This window comes from Chinchilla lanigera, unplaced genomic scaffold, assembly GCF_000276665.1.
Source record: "Chinchilla lanigera isolate Chin_1 unplaced genomic scaffold, ChiLan1.0 scaffold00063, whole genome shotgun sequence".
Taxonomy (NCBI): Eukaryota; Metazoa; Chordata; class Mammalia; order Rodentia; family Chinchillidae; genus Chinchilla; species Chinchilla lanigera.
In genome coordinates this window covers 7,584,693-7,601,290 of record NW_004955464.1, presented here as the reverse complement: position 1 = coordinate 7,601,290, position 16,598 = coordinate 7,584,693, and the positions used below count along the sequence as shown (strand labels likewise).

Here is a 16,598-nt window from a genome sequence, read left to right as displayed (position 1 = left end):
ATGCCTGTAATCCCAGCATTTGGGAGGCTGAGGCAGGAGAATCTTTGTGAGTTCAAGACCAGCCTGGGCCACAAAGTGAGCTCAAGGCCAGCCTGAACTGCATAGCAGGAAAAAGACAAAAAAAAAAAAAAAAAAAAAAAAAAAAAAAAATCAAAAACCCCATAGTAAACAGTAATATCACCTGTGGTAAAAAGCTGTCTTCATAGATGGCATTCTTTACATATGGTTCTCTTTCAATAATGAAGGTATTGAATTTGATCTGAGTGGCATTTATGGTTTGAAAATCTACTTGGGCTTATTCAGGGCTGTTACTTTACTAGCTGCATGATCTTCACCCATAAAATAGGAAGATAATCTCTGTCCCACCCACTCCACAAATTAAGTGAAATAATTATCCATTGTAAACTATCACTGATATGGTATATAGCTGGCTGAAGTCAAGGCAAAATGATAACCTCTTTCAAATCCTTGATTTATATCCAATGCTAAAACCAGACTGACAAGTAATAAAATAATCACCTTCTGGAAATGTTAAAATAGAGGCCTGATCAACTGATGGCCTTATTAGTAGAAGATAAAACTTAGTAGTTCTAAAACTTATGTTATATATATTTAATGTATGTCAGCAATTTGCAGAACAGAAAAAAACCTAAGCATTCCCAATAGCCCATCTCTTTGCATATATATGGTCATTTATAATTTGGTAAGTACTGTCAATCCATTAGGCAATTCTCAAAACTAATCTGAAAAGTGGGTCATTAAGTAGTGCAGGTATTACTAACTCCACTTTAGGTCTGAGAAAACACATTAAATGACTGCTCAAAGTTAAACCGAGCTAACAGGAGCTTCATCAAAAGTCTTCTCAACTGCCATTTTATACTATGCATGTCAAAAGTCACTTAAGGTAAATGAAGCCATTATGCTAAAAGTATATCTGATAAACATATACATCAATAAAATCTGACAAATGAGTCTTTCTATATTTTTTATACCACACTGCATTTTTAATACTAAGCTTTTGTTTTGAACATCAATATAAAAAATCACTTAGAATTTAATTAATAACTTGCAATTTTATGTTAATTACAGGGTTTTTTGGCAAGGCTTTACTTTGTTTTTTGGTTGCAGGGGGCTGGTACTGGGGACTGAACCTACGGCATTTATATAGAGCTAAATTCCCTTGTAAACTATCCCCTAAAACCCTTTTTCATTTAAAACAGAGTCTCAATAATCGCTAAATTGCCCAGGTTGGGTTCAAACTTAGAATCCTACTGCCTCAGCTTCCCAGAATGCTAGGATTACATATCTGTGTCACCATACCTGGCTGAACTGAGATTTCTATGAAATATACCTCTTTCTGTTTTATTGTACTCCACTGATATAGTGGCCCTTAATAATGCTGTATTAAATTAGAAAGTTTAAAGTAGGTTTCTGAATGTGACATTTACTCACTACAATTTTAACTCTGTTTTAACTTGATCTATATGCTGAACTTGCCCAGACAGCTAGACAGAGGAACAAAATGAAAAAATAGCACACGGTCTCACTTTTATCATCAACAGTAACTTCTATCACTTAAGAGCTACTGAGAAATTTGCTATCAGAGGTGCAAGTGTCCCAAAAGCACATGATTTCCACACCTCTTCTGTCACTCTAAAAAAGTGACTCATATTTGACAGTTTTTGCTACGAAAGTATCATCAAGAAGGCAAAGTAAGACAAATTAGTTTAACCTCAAACAAGTTAGAAAGTAATACCCTAAATGACTAAAATGGCATGTAACTAACCAGGAAGCATAGAAAAAGCTCAGCTAACGTTACATACAGTATGTAAAGGCATACAGAGAAAAAACAAGCATATTCCCTTCTTTCAAAATATTTTCTCTGTCTCTCTGTTTTGTGCATTACACAAAAATTCTGCTTTGGTGACTGTAAGTGGATCAAAGAGCCCAAAGAAGGCAAGCTGAAATATATACAAGGACCAAGTGACATGTGACAAAAGCATGCTGTTTAGGTATGTTCTTTCCTCAATCTTACTGCATTAAAAAAAAAAAACTCTAATTTCAAAACGTATGTGTAAAAAAAAAAAAAAAAAAAAAAAAAGCTTAAGAGAAAGCTCTAAGCCTGACAGAGAGCAGAGTTAAGAAACTGACAGCACAAGAAAGGCAAAAAGCAGAGTGCTGCAGAATAGAAAAAATAGTTCAAACTAGAAAAAACATAGAAAGGAAACATTCAAAAGGAAGCATTCAAAAAAAGGATTAGTCAAAGCTGCCAAAAAAAATTTTTTTGCAGTACTTTAAAAAAAATCAGATTATAAGGAGAAAAGAGATTATCTAAAAAGATAAATTCAAGTTTTAATTTTTGAAGTTAAAATTTTTGGTTAATTGATAAGACAACAGAGATAAAATTCCATTAAGTTAAAAAATTTTGGTTACTTGATAAGACAACAGAGATAAGATTCCATCTCAATGAATAATACAATACTTGACACAAAGACAAAAGTGTCTGTTCTAGTAAATGAATACCACAGAAATCTACTAAATTAAAAACTCTGTACACCAGACGCAACTTCAAGTGTCTACAAACACTAAAAACACTTCAATGAACACATATAATTTGCTCTAGAAATCTCTGTTATGATGTGTAATCCATGTTGATGGGAGTCTCTGTCGGTTATCAAATGCAGAAGGTAAGGGAAGAAAAGTCTATAGAGGTAAAAAGTGAGGGGCCAGGGATATAGCTCAGCAGCAGAGTGCCTGCCTGGAAAGCACAAGGTCATCAGTTCAATTTCCAGTACCAAAAATAAAAGGATGAAACAGCAAAGTATTTCATAAACAAGATACAGTTACACAGTAGAGGGCATAAAAACAAATCCAGTAATATGTTCTCCACTTAGATGTAATTTATATACAAAATTTATGGCTTTGTAGAATTAGAGTACAGCTTGTTCCTGTGTCTGTTAAATGCATCAGCACCATTAGGAACTTAAACTTTGTAGGCCAGGAATCTTTATCTTTCTCATGGCATCACTGCCAGCCTTCTCTACAACCTAAGAGAGCCTATGTCATATATCACAAAGGATCTTTAAAAATTCACAAAGTGACCCTCCCTATAAAAAAAACCTCAGAAAGCTTATAATTAAATATTTATTTTATTAAAAATAAGAACTTTAACATGTTCACAATGGGGCTATACCTCACATATCTTCTGCCAGGTGCTTTGAACCCCTGGTGGTACATGCATGACTGTCCTATCCAGAGGCATGGGACCTGGTTGGGAACCTGTTAACTTGTATAAGGAACTCCCTATACCTGGTGGCAGTAAATTCTACTTGGAAAAAATGGTTTTGAGTTTTACTAGTTTTGTTAAAATGGGATTTTAAAAAACCTGTTAAAAAATTAATGCAAAACCAAAATATTCTATTGATATTTGAAAGAGAGAGGTCCTCATACATAACACACATATGACAACAACTATTATATACAGCCCTGAAGAATCACCATACCAATAGTTACTTTGTAGGCCAAAGGAGATGTTAAAGAGATAAAAGTTTTGTTCTGAGACAGAGCTCCCAGTATTATTGCCCAGGCTGGCATCAAACTTCTGGGCTCAAGCAAACCTCTCATTTCTGCCCGCCTCGGAGCTGGGACTATAGGCACACAACATCATGCCAGGGCAGAGATTGAAGTATTTATTTTTAAAGGGAAACAGACAATGAAGTATATAGTTTTAAAGGTCTATTAGCTGGGGGGTGTGGCAGCTCATGCCGGTAATCTCAGCACTTGGGAGGTTGAGGCAGGAGGATTGTTGTGAGTTCGAGGCCAGCCTGGGCTACAAAGTGAGCTCAAAGCCAGCCTGAACTGCATAGCAAGACCCTGTCTCAAAAAGACAAAAAAAAAAAAGGTCTATTTAAGGCCAAGATGACATAAGTGCACTATAGTAGGAAGGGTTTCTACACGAGAGAGAAAAATCAAGGAACACCATGATGAAAGTGATGTAGTTTTGACAATTCCTACTGCTGACCCCAAACCCAAAGTAACTAAAACTTGCTTCTAGCTATTCAAATATGAAGTTTAGCTGTACACTCAGGAATGAAAGGTCATCTGAAGCAAAAGTCTCACACAAATGTATCCTCATTACAGTGTTGTTCTTAAGGGCTTTTTTTTAATACATAAAATTGACACTAAGCAATCATCATGACCTAGATTTTGTTTTCAAATTTATACTGTTATTCTATAAGAATGAAAGATCAAATGAACACAATAATTTAATTCCTACAGTTTAACTTTTACACTGTATTCATAAAAATTCACAAATTCGGTTGGGGATATAGCTCAGTGGCATAAGCGCCTGCCTAGCAAGTACAAGGTCGCCAGTTCGATCTCCGGGACCACAAAAAAAAAAAAAAAAAAATTCACAAATTCATGAAGGAAAACATAACACCACATTTTTCCAATTTAAGAAAAAATATAGTTCCCGTATGCATTATGAACAGTGAGATAAACAAGAAGCAGAGCAACAATGTTATACAAGGCATGTGAGCATATTTATAGGTACAAACTAAACCACAAATGGTGTACTGCTCTGCTCCTAGCCAGACACACCTTCTGCATTATTACCCCATCTAAATCAGCTCTCATTTGACACAGCACTTGCTCCTTTCTACTAACACATTCAGGTTTTAAGTTACCTTACCTTTTGTGAAGTCATCCTATCTGATGGTGGAATCATCTCGGGAGTAAGAATGTGAGGAGGATCAATGCCTTTTATTAACTTTTGATTGATTAAGTGAAAAGCCAACGCAAACTGATCCTTTGAAAGCTTCCCACAGTCTTTTGTGTCACATAATGCCCTGTACAAATAAGCAAAATGAACATATATAAATGCTACAACAACCATCCTAAATATCTAGAAGAAAAAAATACAAAATAATCAGTTAAACTAAAGAGTCATACCAATTTGCAGCTTGTCCAAAACTCACCCAACTATTAGAAGAGATAAATCAATTAAAATGGTAAAAAGGGAAGGGTCACCCTGGTGCAGATTAGCATCTAATCTGCTTTTCTAATCAATTTCCAAGACCACTACAAAATAAAAGTTGTGACCAATGAATCTCAACATTCCCTACTCCTCAAATTTTTAATGTTAAAAGATGTAAAGGTGAAACCTATGTCTCAACAAATTTCGTTCACTGGTGGCACTGTAATAATTCTAAAGCAAGCAAAAACATCTGTGTCAGCCTGTTTCCTGCAATTTTTGGCACAGGACGATACAAGGATCACTAAGCCAAAGCAGAAAGAACAGCTGCAAATGGAGATCACATTTAAGGAGAAGGCAGCAATCTGGGAAGCTTCACAAAATCCCTTGAAAAACCAGCATCTCATTCAACTTTCTTTTTCACTTTTTTCTTTTTGATTTTTAAACCTCAGCTTTCTGAAGTGTGATTTGTTTAATTCTCTGAAAACCAATGTGTCCTGATGAAAAAACTACAGGTTATGGTACTAAATACAATTTGAATTGCAGCTTTTCTACTTATTTCTTCCTTATGACCTGATCCAAATTTTTAAGTTCCTCAGGGCTTAGTTTCTTCATCTATAAAGCAGAGATAATGCCTACCTTGGGAGGCAATTGTAAGAATTAAAGACAAAATATGTTAAAAGTCTGGGTAGCAGGGTGTGGTAGCGAACACCTGTAATCTCAGCACTCCAGAGGCTGAAGCAGGAGGATCACTGTGAGTTTGAGGACAGCTTGGGTTACAAAGTGAGTTCAAGGTCAGCCTTAACTGTATACTGAGACCCTATCTCAAAAAGACAGAAAAAATAAAAGTCTGGGTATGGTGCCAAGATCCTCTGTGAGAGCTGCCTTTATGGAGTACAGTGCCTAATCTGGGTACTCAAAAGTAGCACCCAATATCCCAGTTAGCATCCAGTTATCATGTTTAATCTCTCTCAAGACATGGTACTTCTCCCTTTTAAGGAAAACCTACTATCTTCTTCTGTTCTTTAAAGTTTGGCTTTGCAACAATGTGGTTTTACTTTTGATCTTCACTGTCTCTTGAAACTCTCAAAATAAGCTATGGTATAAGGTAGCTGTATTGGTAACAGGCATACTACAAAGAATTTTCATATTTATCATATTTAAAGTGCAATTCATTAAAGACACTTAAGGTTTCTCTTTTTTAATGACCGAGTGTGTTATGTAAAGGTGTAGAAGTACACATATATCCTATAAAATGGGGTAGGTATAACTAAAGATGTTCTTTATGTTATTTAAATTTCAGATATATGAATTCTCCCTTAAAATTTCGTTTTATTTTTTATTTTATTAGTATATACCGCAGTACATACAATTACATTCATCGTGGGGAGTTAGTACACATACATAACACATCTTAATTCTTTTCTTTATCCCCTTCCTTTTCTCCTTTCCCTTCCATCTCTTGGTCCTCTTCCCTTTTACAAAAGTTCTATTTCCCTGTTTTCTATTTTAATTGATATAAACAAATACAGTACTTTAAACACTGCAATAAACAGACACTGTCAATCTTATAAAGCTCCAAGCAACACATTTTCAAGCTTTTGTCCATCCATTACCCAGAAGATCTCTTTAAATTTAACTTTTCTAAAAAGAATTCTCAAGCTGGACGTGGTGGCGCATGCCTATAATCCTAGCACTCGGGAGGCTGAGGCAAGAGGACCTTTGCAAGTTTGAGACCAGCCTGGGCTACAAAGTGTGCTCAAGGCCAGCCTGAACTGCACTGCGAGACCCTGTCTCAAAAAAAAAAAAAAAAAAAAAAAAAAATCTCAAACAAACTAGTTACTTGAGAGGTTGAAGCAGGATAATCACAATTATGAGTCTGGGCAACTTATTTAGAGCCTTCTTAAAAATATAAAGAAGTTGAGCATGGTGGCACAGGCCTGTAATCCCGGCACTCTGGTAGACTTGAAGCAGGAGGGTAGAAACTTTGAGCCCAGCCTGGACAGCTTATCCACTTACAGAGCTCCTGTCTCAAAAAGTAAAAAATAAAAAAGACTGGGGATGGAGCTCTGTGTGAAAGCCCTGGGTTCAACCCCCCAATACCACAAAAAATATAAATATAAAAAATAAGATAGAATAAAATAAAAAGGGCAGCAATGAAGCTCAGTGGTAGGAGTACCCTGGGATTGATCCCCAGTACCACAGAAACAGAAATCATCCTGCTCACAAAAGTGACTAAAAGAAAGCATGCAACAAAACTAGACAGATACAAAACTGTATTTGCTTTAAAAATCAATTTAAAAGTCTTACCAAATCCGGGCTAGTAAGGCAGAAGGTAAACCTGTTTTCAGGAAGATTTCACGGACCTCCAATCCAGACACAAACCCATCCATATCTTTATCTGTTTTCAGGAAGATTTCATCATATTTAGCCTTTTCTGCAGGGGATACAACCCACTAGAGAGGGTGGGAAAGAGGGAAAAACAGCATTTCTGCCAAAATGGAACAAACTCTGAAGCATCACTCTTCCAATGCATGATAGTATCTGTCACAAATTTTGAGTAAGTCTACCCTACTAACTGTAACAGTGTATCACCTCCCAACTACTGTGGTGCAAAGAAAGTAACAAAAATACAGGTCAGGTGGAACTAAATTTATAAATGCCTATTTTACTTTTTTCTTTTAAGTAACAAATAAACTGAAGCATAGTTAACTCTTGACTTATAAATTCCCATTCCCACAGGTAGCTTGAAAGTAAACAAAATATTCAGATAATTTTCAATCTCCATTTTCTATAGTTGCATCCAGCATTGTTAACTATAGCCAAATTGGTCAATTTGCATATCATGTCATTATTTTGCTTTATTCAATTTGAGAAGAGGCATGTTAGAGGGAGAAAACAGTCACGGACAAACCAGAATTGTATGATCTGATCCCCAAAAATCAAGAGTTAACTAGACATTAAACAAAAACATTAATCATGCCAGGGCAAGCATGCTGTGTTAGCATGTAGCATCTTCCATCTCCAACTTTAATTCCAGGTAAATCAAGGCAAAGCCAATAAAAGATCCGTATGACCTAAAGCAGGGATAGTGAACCTTTCAGAGCTTTGAATGATACAAACAGTCTGCTATGACACTCATGCTACAGGTTCACTACCACTGACCTAAGGCAATGCAGAAGAATACCGATCTCCTCTGGGACATCTCACTGTGTAGTTTTAAGTTCCAGAGGGAACTGTAAATCTGTGCTTAACTGTTCCTTCTATCTTTATCAAATAATCAACTGTTAAATGCCATGCACTTTGTTAAAAAGACAGTCCTTTAACACTGATAAATCTATACCTGTCTTAACGGTGCTTTGGTAGGTAAAATGCCTACAGGTGGCAAGGAGTGGTAAGATTCCTTGGCTGGTGCTGAGGAGGGGATCAATCGCATAGAGCCTGATATACTGACCGTTTTTCTTTTAGATGGTGGCACCAAAGCTGGAGGCAAGGACATTGGCACAGGTTCTTTCTCCAGTGCACAGTATACCAAAAACATGGCCTTCAAAATAGATGAACCAAGGTCATATATATTAAAATCATTTAACAACATTTACCCTTTGAACTGACTATCATTCAAAAACAAATCATCTCATCTTCAAGCTATCTCAAATCCTTTTTTCAGACATTATGCAGGAGCCAAGTGTGGTGGTATGCACCTGTAATCCCAGTACTATGGGAGGCTGAGGTAGGAGAATCACAAGTTCTAGTCCACACTGAGCAACTTAAGTGACCTAGCAACTCCCTTCTCAAAATAAAAAAAAACTCTATGTGAAAACCTTGCATTTAATCTTCAGAAAGAGGTGGAGAGGGGAGGGGGGACAAGAAAAAAGAGAGGGAAAAAGAAAAAAAGAAACTACTCTGAAAAAGTGGGGGAAAAGGGAAGAAATAAAAAGGAAAACAGAAGAAAAGTAAAGAAACAAACGATAAACAATTTTTGGGAAGACAGCCTACGGAACAAAAACTTAGACAAACTCTTCAACTAAAGTTCTTGCACTGACAAAGGCAAATGACAATCTAGGGAAAAATACTATCAGCAAAAAAGAGGTAATCATTCTAACATGTAAATTCAATAGAAAAATGGACGGAGTATGAACAGATATTTGGCAGAAAAGTAAATATTATAAATGACCCATCTTCTAACTTGCAAAAATATGTTCATTTCACTCTTTAAAAAAAAAAAAAAAAAAAAAAACTACAAAATCAAACTAAAATAGCACTGTCTACCTAACTGGCAAAAATCCAAAGTTGAATAATGTACTTGTCAGCTAAACTGTGGTGAAACAGGCACTGCCTGTATTGCTAGTGGGTAGTGAATATCTCATCCAAAACAACACGCCACTTTGGCACAAGGATCACTTTGAGCTAAAGGAACTAAGAAACAATAGATACAAGAACAGCTCTCTGCCCTCCCACTCATTATATTCCCCTAAGATCAGGACATAAATTTACAAAGGTATCCCTCTGCCTCTCTACAAGAAAAAGTCAGAATGTACTCCTCGAAACAATTCTCGGCCGGGCGTGATGGCATGATGGGATAACACCTGTTATCCCAGCACTGGGGAGGCTGAGGCAAGAGGATCATTGTGAGTTCGAGACCAGCCTGGGCCACAAAGTGAGCTCAAGGCCAACCTGTACTGCATAGAGAGCCCCTGTCTCAAAAAGACAAAAATAAATAAATAAATAAAACAATTCTATACTCTTACCAGTCTGAAGATGGCATATCAGAGGAACTGACATAACAAACTAGTAAATTGCATTTGTCTACCAGTAGCTTCCCATATATGGTATTTGCCTTCCCACAACTTGCAGCCCTTACAGACTCAAGGCTCTTTCCTTTGTCATTTCTTTCATATGAAATGCTACAGGAAAAACATTATCAACTGTAGCACTGTTTGCACCGGCACCCAGATGTCCACCAACAAATGACTGGTTTAGAAATATATAATACAATGAAATACTATGACACACTAAAAGAAAAATCATGGAGATATAATCCTAACTGCTGTGGAGCGTCTGCAGGTATATAATTGTCAAATTCATCGAATTATACACTTAAATTGGATATAGTTCATTATCTTCAACAAAGTAGGCTAGGAAAAAATGAATCATGTAGCACTCTGTGTGAAAACAAATTCAAGATCCAAGATACATTGAACATGGAAATGAACAGTGTAAGTGTGTTATCTCCTGTGGTGGGAAAAATTATTCATATATGTTTACATGTGCAGTAAGAAATCCTAAAGAGGATAAACAAAAAACTTAAGAAACATACAGCAGGGCTAACTGAAGCAGTTTAGGTTAGGGATGTAACAGATTTTATCCCCTGAACACCTTTTCTTTTCTTTTCTTTTCTTTTCTTTTTTTTTCTTTTGTTTTGTTTTTAAACAGGATCTCACTATGTAGTTCAGACTAGCTCTAAACACACTGCATAGAACAGGCCGGCCTCAAACTTGCAGTAATTTTCCTGCCTCAGCTTCCTGAGTGCTGGGATTACAGGTATGCACCACCACACCCAGCTACTGTATATCTTCTTTTATTGATACTTGAAACAAGATAATGTATTACCTATTTTTAAATATTTTAATGAATAAATACTCAAAGCACCTGCACAAAGTGGAACATCCTGCCTGTTTTAATTAATAAATACTCAAAGCACCTGCACAAAGTGGAACATCCATAGACTGTACTGGGATGCAACCTCTCCATTTAAGATTCAAGGCACTTTCAAAACTGTTACGAAGATAAAAAGTTTCTGTGGCTGAGCAGGGGGAGTGAAGGGAGGAAAAAAACAAAGGAATTAAAAAAGAGAAGCTTCTATGACTATCTTTAAGCATATGAAATTATTCAAAGCAGTTTGGAATCCCTAGGAAGATTCTAGCTGCAGCTAAGAGAAAGCCTGCATATTTTATCTTGATACTCTTTCTTCTACTAAAATCATTAATTCTCCCCAAAAGTATATTTTCTTCTAAATTAAATTTTGTGGCACTTTTAAATCAGTATCTATTGAGTATCTAAGATAATACAGTAACTGTGATTCCTGATATCTATGCTTATAAATATTTTACAAATGCAAAAACTGACGCTCAGAGATGGTAAGTACCTTGTCTGATATAATATTTTAAAGAAGTCATGCAAGAGCTTGGTTGTTCTTCTGGCCAGGCGTGGTGGCACACACCTATAAACCCAGCACTCAAGGGGCTGAGGCAGGAGGATTGCAGTGAGTTCAAGAACAGCCTGGGCTACAAAGTGAGCTCAAGGCCAGCCTGAACTACATAATGAGACCCTGTCTCCAAAAGACAAAAAAAAGAAAAAGAAGAAACCAAGCTCTTCTGGCTACAATGCTCTTGATTTATCCAGATCTGACTGGCATTATTAATAGCATATACGTAATTTTACAATACTATGCTTTCCTTTTACAACCAAAAAAACTAAGCATAGCCCAAGGGTGCTTAGATTTCAGTGGGCATCAGAATCACCTAGACAGCCTGACAGCCCTGCACCCAGAACCCTGGCTTCAGTCTCTAGGTTGATTCTTTTGAGGCTGAGGGCGAGAATCCACATTTCTACTAAGTTCCAGGCGATTCTGTTGCTGTGTTGCAGGGATTAACTTTCACCATTTGACCCAAACCAAGAATTCTCTCCCCACACACCAGCCCACTCAAAAGAATTCAATGTCAGGTTTAGAGATACATAAAACTTTCTAGTTCCAAACTTTTGAAACGCTAGAAAGAAAATAAACTAGCTAGCACATACTTTTAACCAAATGAGAACCAGTTTCTTCATTTGTAAATTAGTAATTACAATATATGTAATACTGGGTTGGCACTTTGCTAAGTAACCAGTATGCACATTAAAAGGTCAGCACCCAGCTTGCTGCAGATGGGAGTCATTTCCTGGAAAAGGAACAAAAACGCAAAGTTGGACATCTGCTACCAATAGACAACACTTTTTTAAGTTTAAAGACGTTATTAATTTTATGTTGTCTTGAAAATAGTTTCCCTGACAAAACTCATGCCAAAACTTTTCACCAAATAAAACAGAAGGGAACAGAATACTTTTAGTGCTGCTAGGTTGTGATTTTTTATTACACTGCACTTTATCCTGATCAAATTCTGACAGAAGAAGAAACATCTAAATCAAATGATGCCATACTCGCTAAAAAGAAACCCAGTAACCAGTTTTTAAACTGAAATATACTAGCAGATGCTTTTACCCATGTGGAGAAAGAAACTAAAAAGCATTCAGCATATCTCATATGATTTCAAAATAAAAGCATCAAAAATAAACCTAAACTTTACTCTTAAGATTGTAGGGAAAGAATTTTAGTTTTACACTGCAGTCAACTGAGAGCAGGAGATCGCTTCTCTGGTGTTTTCATTCTCTGTGCTTTTAAGCGGTACTGCTCAAATTTTAGTGATCATCAGTATAACTTGGAAAGCTTTTCATCTTTTTCTTCAATCAGATTTTATTGGTACCTTTTTCTTTTGTCTTTTTGAAACAGGGTTTCACTATGCAGTTTAGACTGGCCTTGTACTCATTTTGTAGCCCAGGCTGGCCTTGAACTTGCAGTAATCTCCTGCCTCAGCTTCCAGAGTGCTGGGATTACTGGCGTGCGCTACCATGCCTGGCTATTGGTACATTTTAGATTTACATAATGATCACATTCATCATACAGAATTTGTACCTGTACACAATATAACTTCATTTTCCCCCTACTCTCCTACCCTCTCCCTCTCTTCAACCTCTTCTCCTTCTCCATTTACAAAAGCTTAGTTTCCATTTTTTCCTTCTTTTCTCACCTTTTTTTACTATTCCCTATCTGGAGGGCTTTTGAAACACATATTCCTGGGCCCTACTCCACTTTCTGAATGAGTAGGTCTAGAAAAAGATCTGCAGCAAGGCCTGGGGATTTGTGTTCCCATTTGGTTCTCAGAGCTGCATATGGTAGCACAGGCCTGTAACCGCATCACTCTGGAAAGCAGACACAGGATGTTCACAAAATTCAGCCCAGCCTGGGTAACTTAGTAACTACAGGTTCTTGGAAAATATAAGTGCCTAATACTGCAAGCTCAAGTCCGGCCCAAGCAAGTTAGTGACTATTTGGAAAACACAAAAAGTAATTTTCATGCCCCCAGACTGCTAGTTAAAAAACTGGTTCTCAAAGCACGGTCTACCATCAGCAACATTAATATCACTTGATAACTGTGGGGTCAGGGGGCACTGGGATCTTCACATCAAGCCACCTCCCCAGACCTGTATTTCCAGTATCTTTATAATATAATACTATTCATCAATAAGTAAATAGAATATTGACATAGTCAAACTGTTTTTAAAACCACACTCAAGGAGATAGATGTAATTTTAAAATCCACTTCACTTCTGTGTGTATATGTACACATAAGACTCTCAAATGTTATTTTAAATTGTGGCCAGAACATTCATGCCATGACAAGGCCCGACCTGTACAGACGCACTTAAAACAAACAATAAAACTCTCAAACTCATCCTAGAGTCTGGATTTTTAATTAAACTACTAGGTTTCAGAAAATATCAAGAAGCATCTACATTTGAAAAGGGCCATTCATTAAAGGTTCATATGGCAACAGAAGATACACAAGTTAAAATCTGTAACTCCAGTGATTCAAATTAAACCATAAACAACCAAAAATGCCACTGATGATACAAAGAAAAGAAAAAAACAACAGTGTTAAAAATTTTAGCTGGGCATGGTGGCACACACCTGTAATCCCAGCACTCCATAGGCTGAGCCAGGAGGATTACTGAGTTTGAGACCAGCCTCAATTATATAACAAGTCCTTATCTCAAAAAAAAAAAAAAAAATTTAAAGCTAAATCTAGAGCATAAAAATTCAATTTCAATCAAGTTTTGGATCAGTAGTAAAATAAGTTACTTCCCAAAACTAACAAGCAAACTCTTCTTCAACTCATCTGATGGCTGTTGCTTGTTTTATTTTTTTCACCCAGAGGAGGTGGGGTTGAGCACAGAAGGGAATGGTACAACAGAAATGACCCAAAGGACTGCCCTACTACATTCTTTATTTTTATATTGGGTCTTTGAGATAAACAAATAGCATCACTTAATCCAAGGGGAAATGGGTAGAATTTTAAAGCTAGCTCTTGAACATAATGATTCTTATGTTCAATCAAGGTTTGATTAATTAGTATAGTAAGATATTCTGGGATGGGAAAATCCACCCAGGGATGGCGAACCTTTTAGAGCTTTCAATGATAACGAACAGCCCACCATAGCACAGGTACACAGGTCTGCCACCACTGATCTGTATTATACTTCAACCAACCAAAACACACATAGAGTGTAAACTGTGATGGTTCGAAAGATTGATCATAATAACAAGTATATTATCTTAATTCATTATTTAGAAAGATAATTTTAAAAGTTAATGTCTTGGCATTTCACTATCCCAAAGGTACTTTTTAAATTACTTCAATTTTCAAGGAAAAGTTAAGACGAACTTTTAAAATTCACTGTTTATGCCAGGCATGGTGGCACACGCCTGTAATTCCAGCACCCAGGAGGCTGAGGCAAGAGGATCGTTGCGAGTTTGCGGCCAGCCTAGGCTACAAAGTGAGGCCAGCCTGGGGTACAAAGTGAGCTCAAGGCCAGCCTGAACTTCATAGCAAGACCCTATCTCAAAAAGACAAAAAAAAAAAAACAAAAAAATTCACTGTTTAAAAATATTAATGCCTTCTGGGGATATAGCTCAGCGGCACAAGCGCCTGCCTGGTAAGCAGAAGGTCCTGAGTTTGATTCCTGATACCAAAAAAGATAAATAAATAAAAACATTAATGCTTGTAAATAAGGACAAGTCATATGACATCGTTTTAATTATACTACTTATGTTGTAGTAATTATAATTTAGGAAAATAGTACAGAGCTGAGCTAAATGATGCATCTACATTCCCAGCTACTCGGCAGACTGAGTCAGGAGGCTGGCTGGAGTCCAGGAACACTAATGCTTGGCCTTTCCTGGGAAAGGGAACTGCCTCTGAAAACACAAGCTAAGCCTGGAGAGAGCTGGCAGCCCCAGGGAGAAACAAAGGACCAGGATGGCAGCAGTAGCCCCATGAAAAGCCCATGGTTATTGTAAACTGCAAATACAGCATGTGTTTTTTACTCTGAAAGTGAACCCTTTCAAACAGCAGGCTAGAGTTGGAGAAGGAATTTTTTTTTTTTTTCTGTCTTTTTGAGACAGGGTCTTGCTATGCCGTTCAGGCTGGCCTTAAGTTCACTTTGTAGCTCAGGCTGGTCTCAAACTCGCAGCGATCCTCTTGCCTCAGCCTCCCAAGTGCTGGGATTACAAGTGTGCGGTACCACGCCCGGCTATAAGAAGGAATTATTGTTGCTGATTTCTTTGCTATTACCAGTGGTGACAGAGTTGTTGCTATTATAGTAACTGCTTGCTTGCTTTGGTAGCACATACAGTAAAACATTACAGTAACTGGTTTTTACTACCATATATGCCAGTAACTGGTTCGTCATTGTGTCATCAACATTACTGCAGTTTGTTTCTGGAGAACTAGGTGCGAGCCAGTTACACTGCTCCTCCCTCCCTTCCCCAAACTAAGAGGGGGTAGGATCTTGAGACAGAGGCAAAGGCTATGCCCAGAGCAACTGGAAAGTGGTACACAGGAACTGGAAGGTGGGCGCAGAGGGCCATTCAGATCAATAAGCCTCCTCACTCACATACATGCAAGCAACAAGCAAATCACAGGGGTAGGGGTGGCTCAGAGCCCTGAAGTTGAACTCAGACTGAAACATAAATGAGCCTGTGAGGTCTCTTTGATTTTGTGTTCTTACAATTGTGTGTGGTTTTGTTTTGGCTTTTGGTTCTTTTTGTTGTTATTTTTCCTTTTTTGCCTCTCTCTCTTCCTTTTTTTTCTTATTCCCTTTATCTTCCCTCTCTTGGGTGCCTCCTTTCATCTGGCAAATATATAGGAGCTGTCTGTTTATGTGCAGAGGGGAATAAGAACTTTAACTTAAATAGTACCTTTCGTGGGAAGTGCCCTCACTAAAACTGCACAGACAATCCAAACATAAGCTAACTACCAACACAGTACTTGGTTCTGACACACTCACAGCTTTCCCCATTCTCCACCTATACTTCCCTGCCTCTGCATCCCTTCTCCCTCTCCCACTAACCCTATTTCCTCTCTCAAATCCCTCAATGCTAGCTCTGTACTTCAGCAATAAAAATAATTTTAACAGACTCAGATCTCCTGTCTATTTTCCATCTATTGATATTTCTCTTCTCATTCTCTTCTTACTGGTTGCTTTTCTTTTTTCTCTTCCTTCTTCCATCCACCTTCCCCCTACATCTCAGAAACCTCTTAATAGCGTTATAATACAGTCTGTATGGGACCCTGATAGAAGGGTGAAATGGTTAACAATGTTTTAATGTACATAATTAATATATGATTAGACCTTTCTTGATGGTATACCCAGTAAGGATTCTCTCCTTGCAATACAGCAACCGGTTCTGACCCTATTAAACTGAGTAGGCTGAAGAAGTAAATACCAAAATGCAAACAAAACCAAA

General features: G+C 37.3%; 1 protein-coding gene across 4 annotated transcripts in view; it reads right to left on the bottom strand.

Annotated features, from left to right (window-relative positions):
• Window positions 1-16,598, bottom strand: part of Eps15 (epidermal growth factor receptor pathway substrate 15) — a gene marked incomplete at its 5' end in the record, with an annotated part of 118,529 nt that overhangs the window by 86,808 nt on the left and 15,123 nt on the right. For 2 of the 4 annotated variants that reach the window (XM_013521700.1, XM_013521702.1), the window contains 3 exon segments: window positions 4,694-4,850; window positions 7,286-7,431; window positions 8,319-8,519. In XM_013521700.1, the coding sequence (XP_013377154.1) occupies window positions 4,694-4,850; window positions 7,286-7,431; window positions 8,319-8,519 (504 nt within the window). 4 annotated transcript variants of the gene reach the window in all.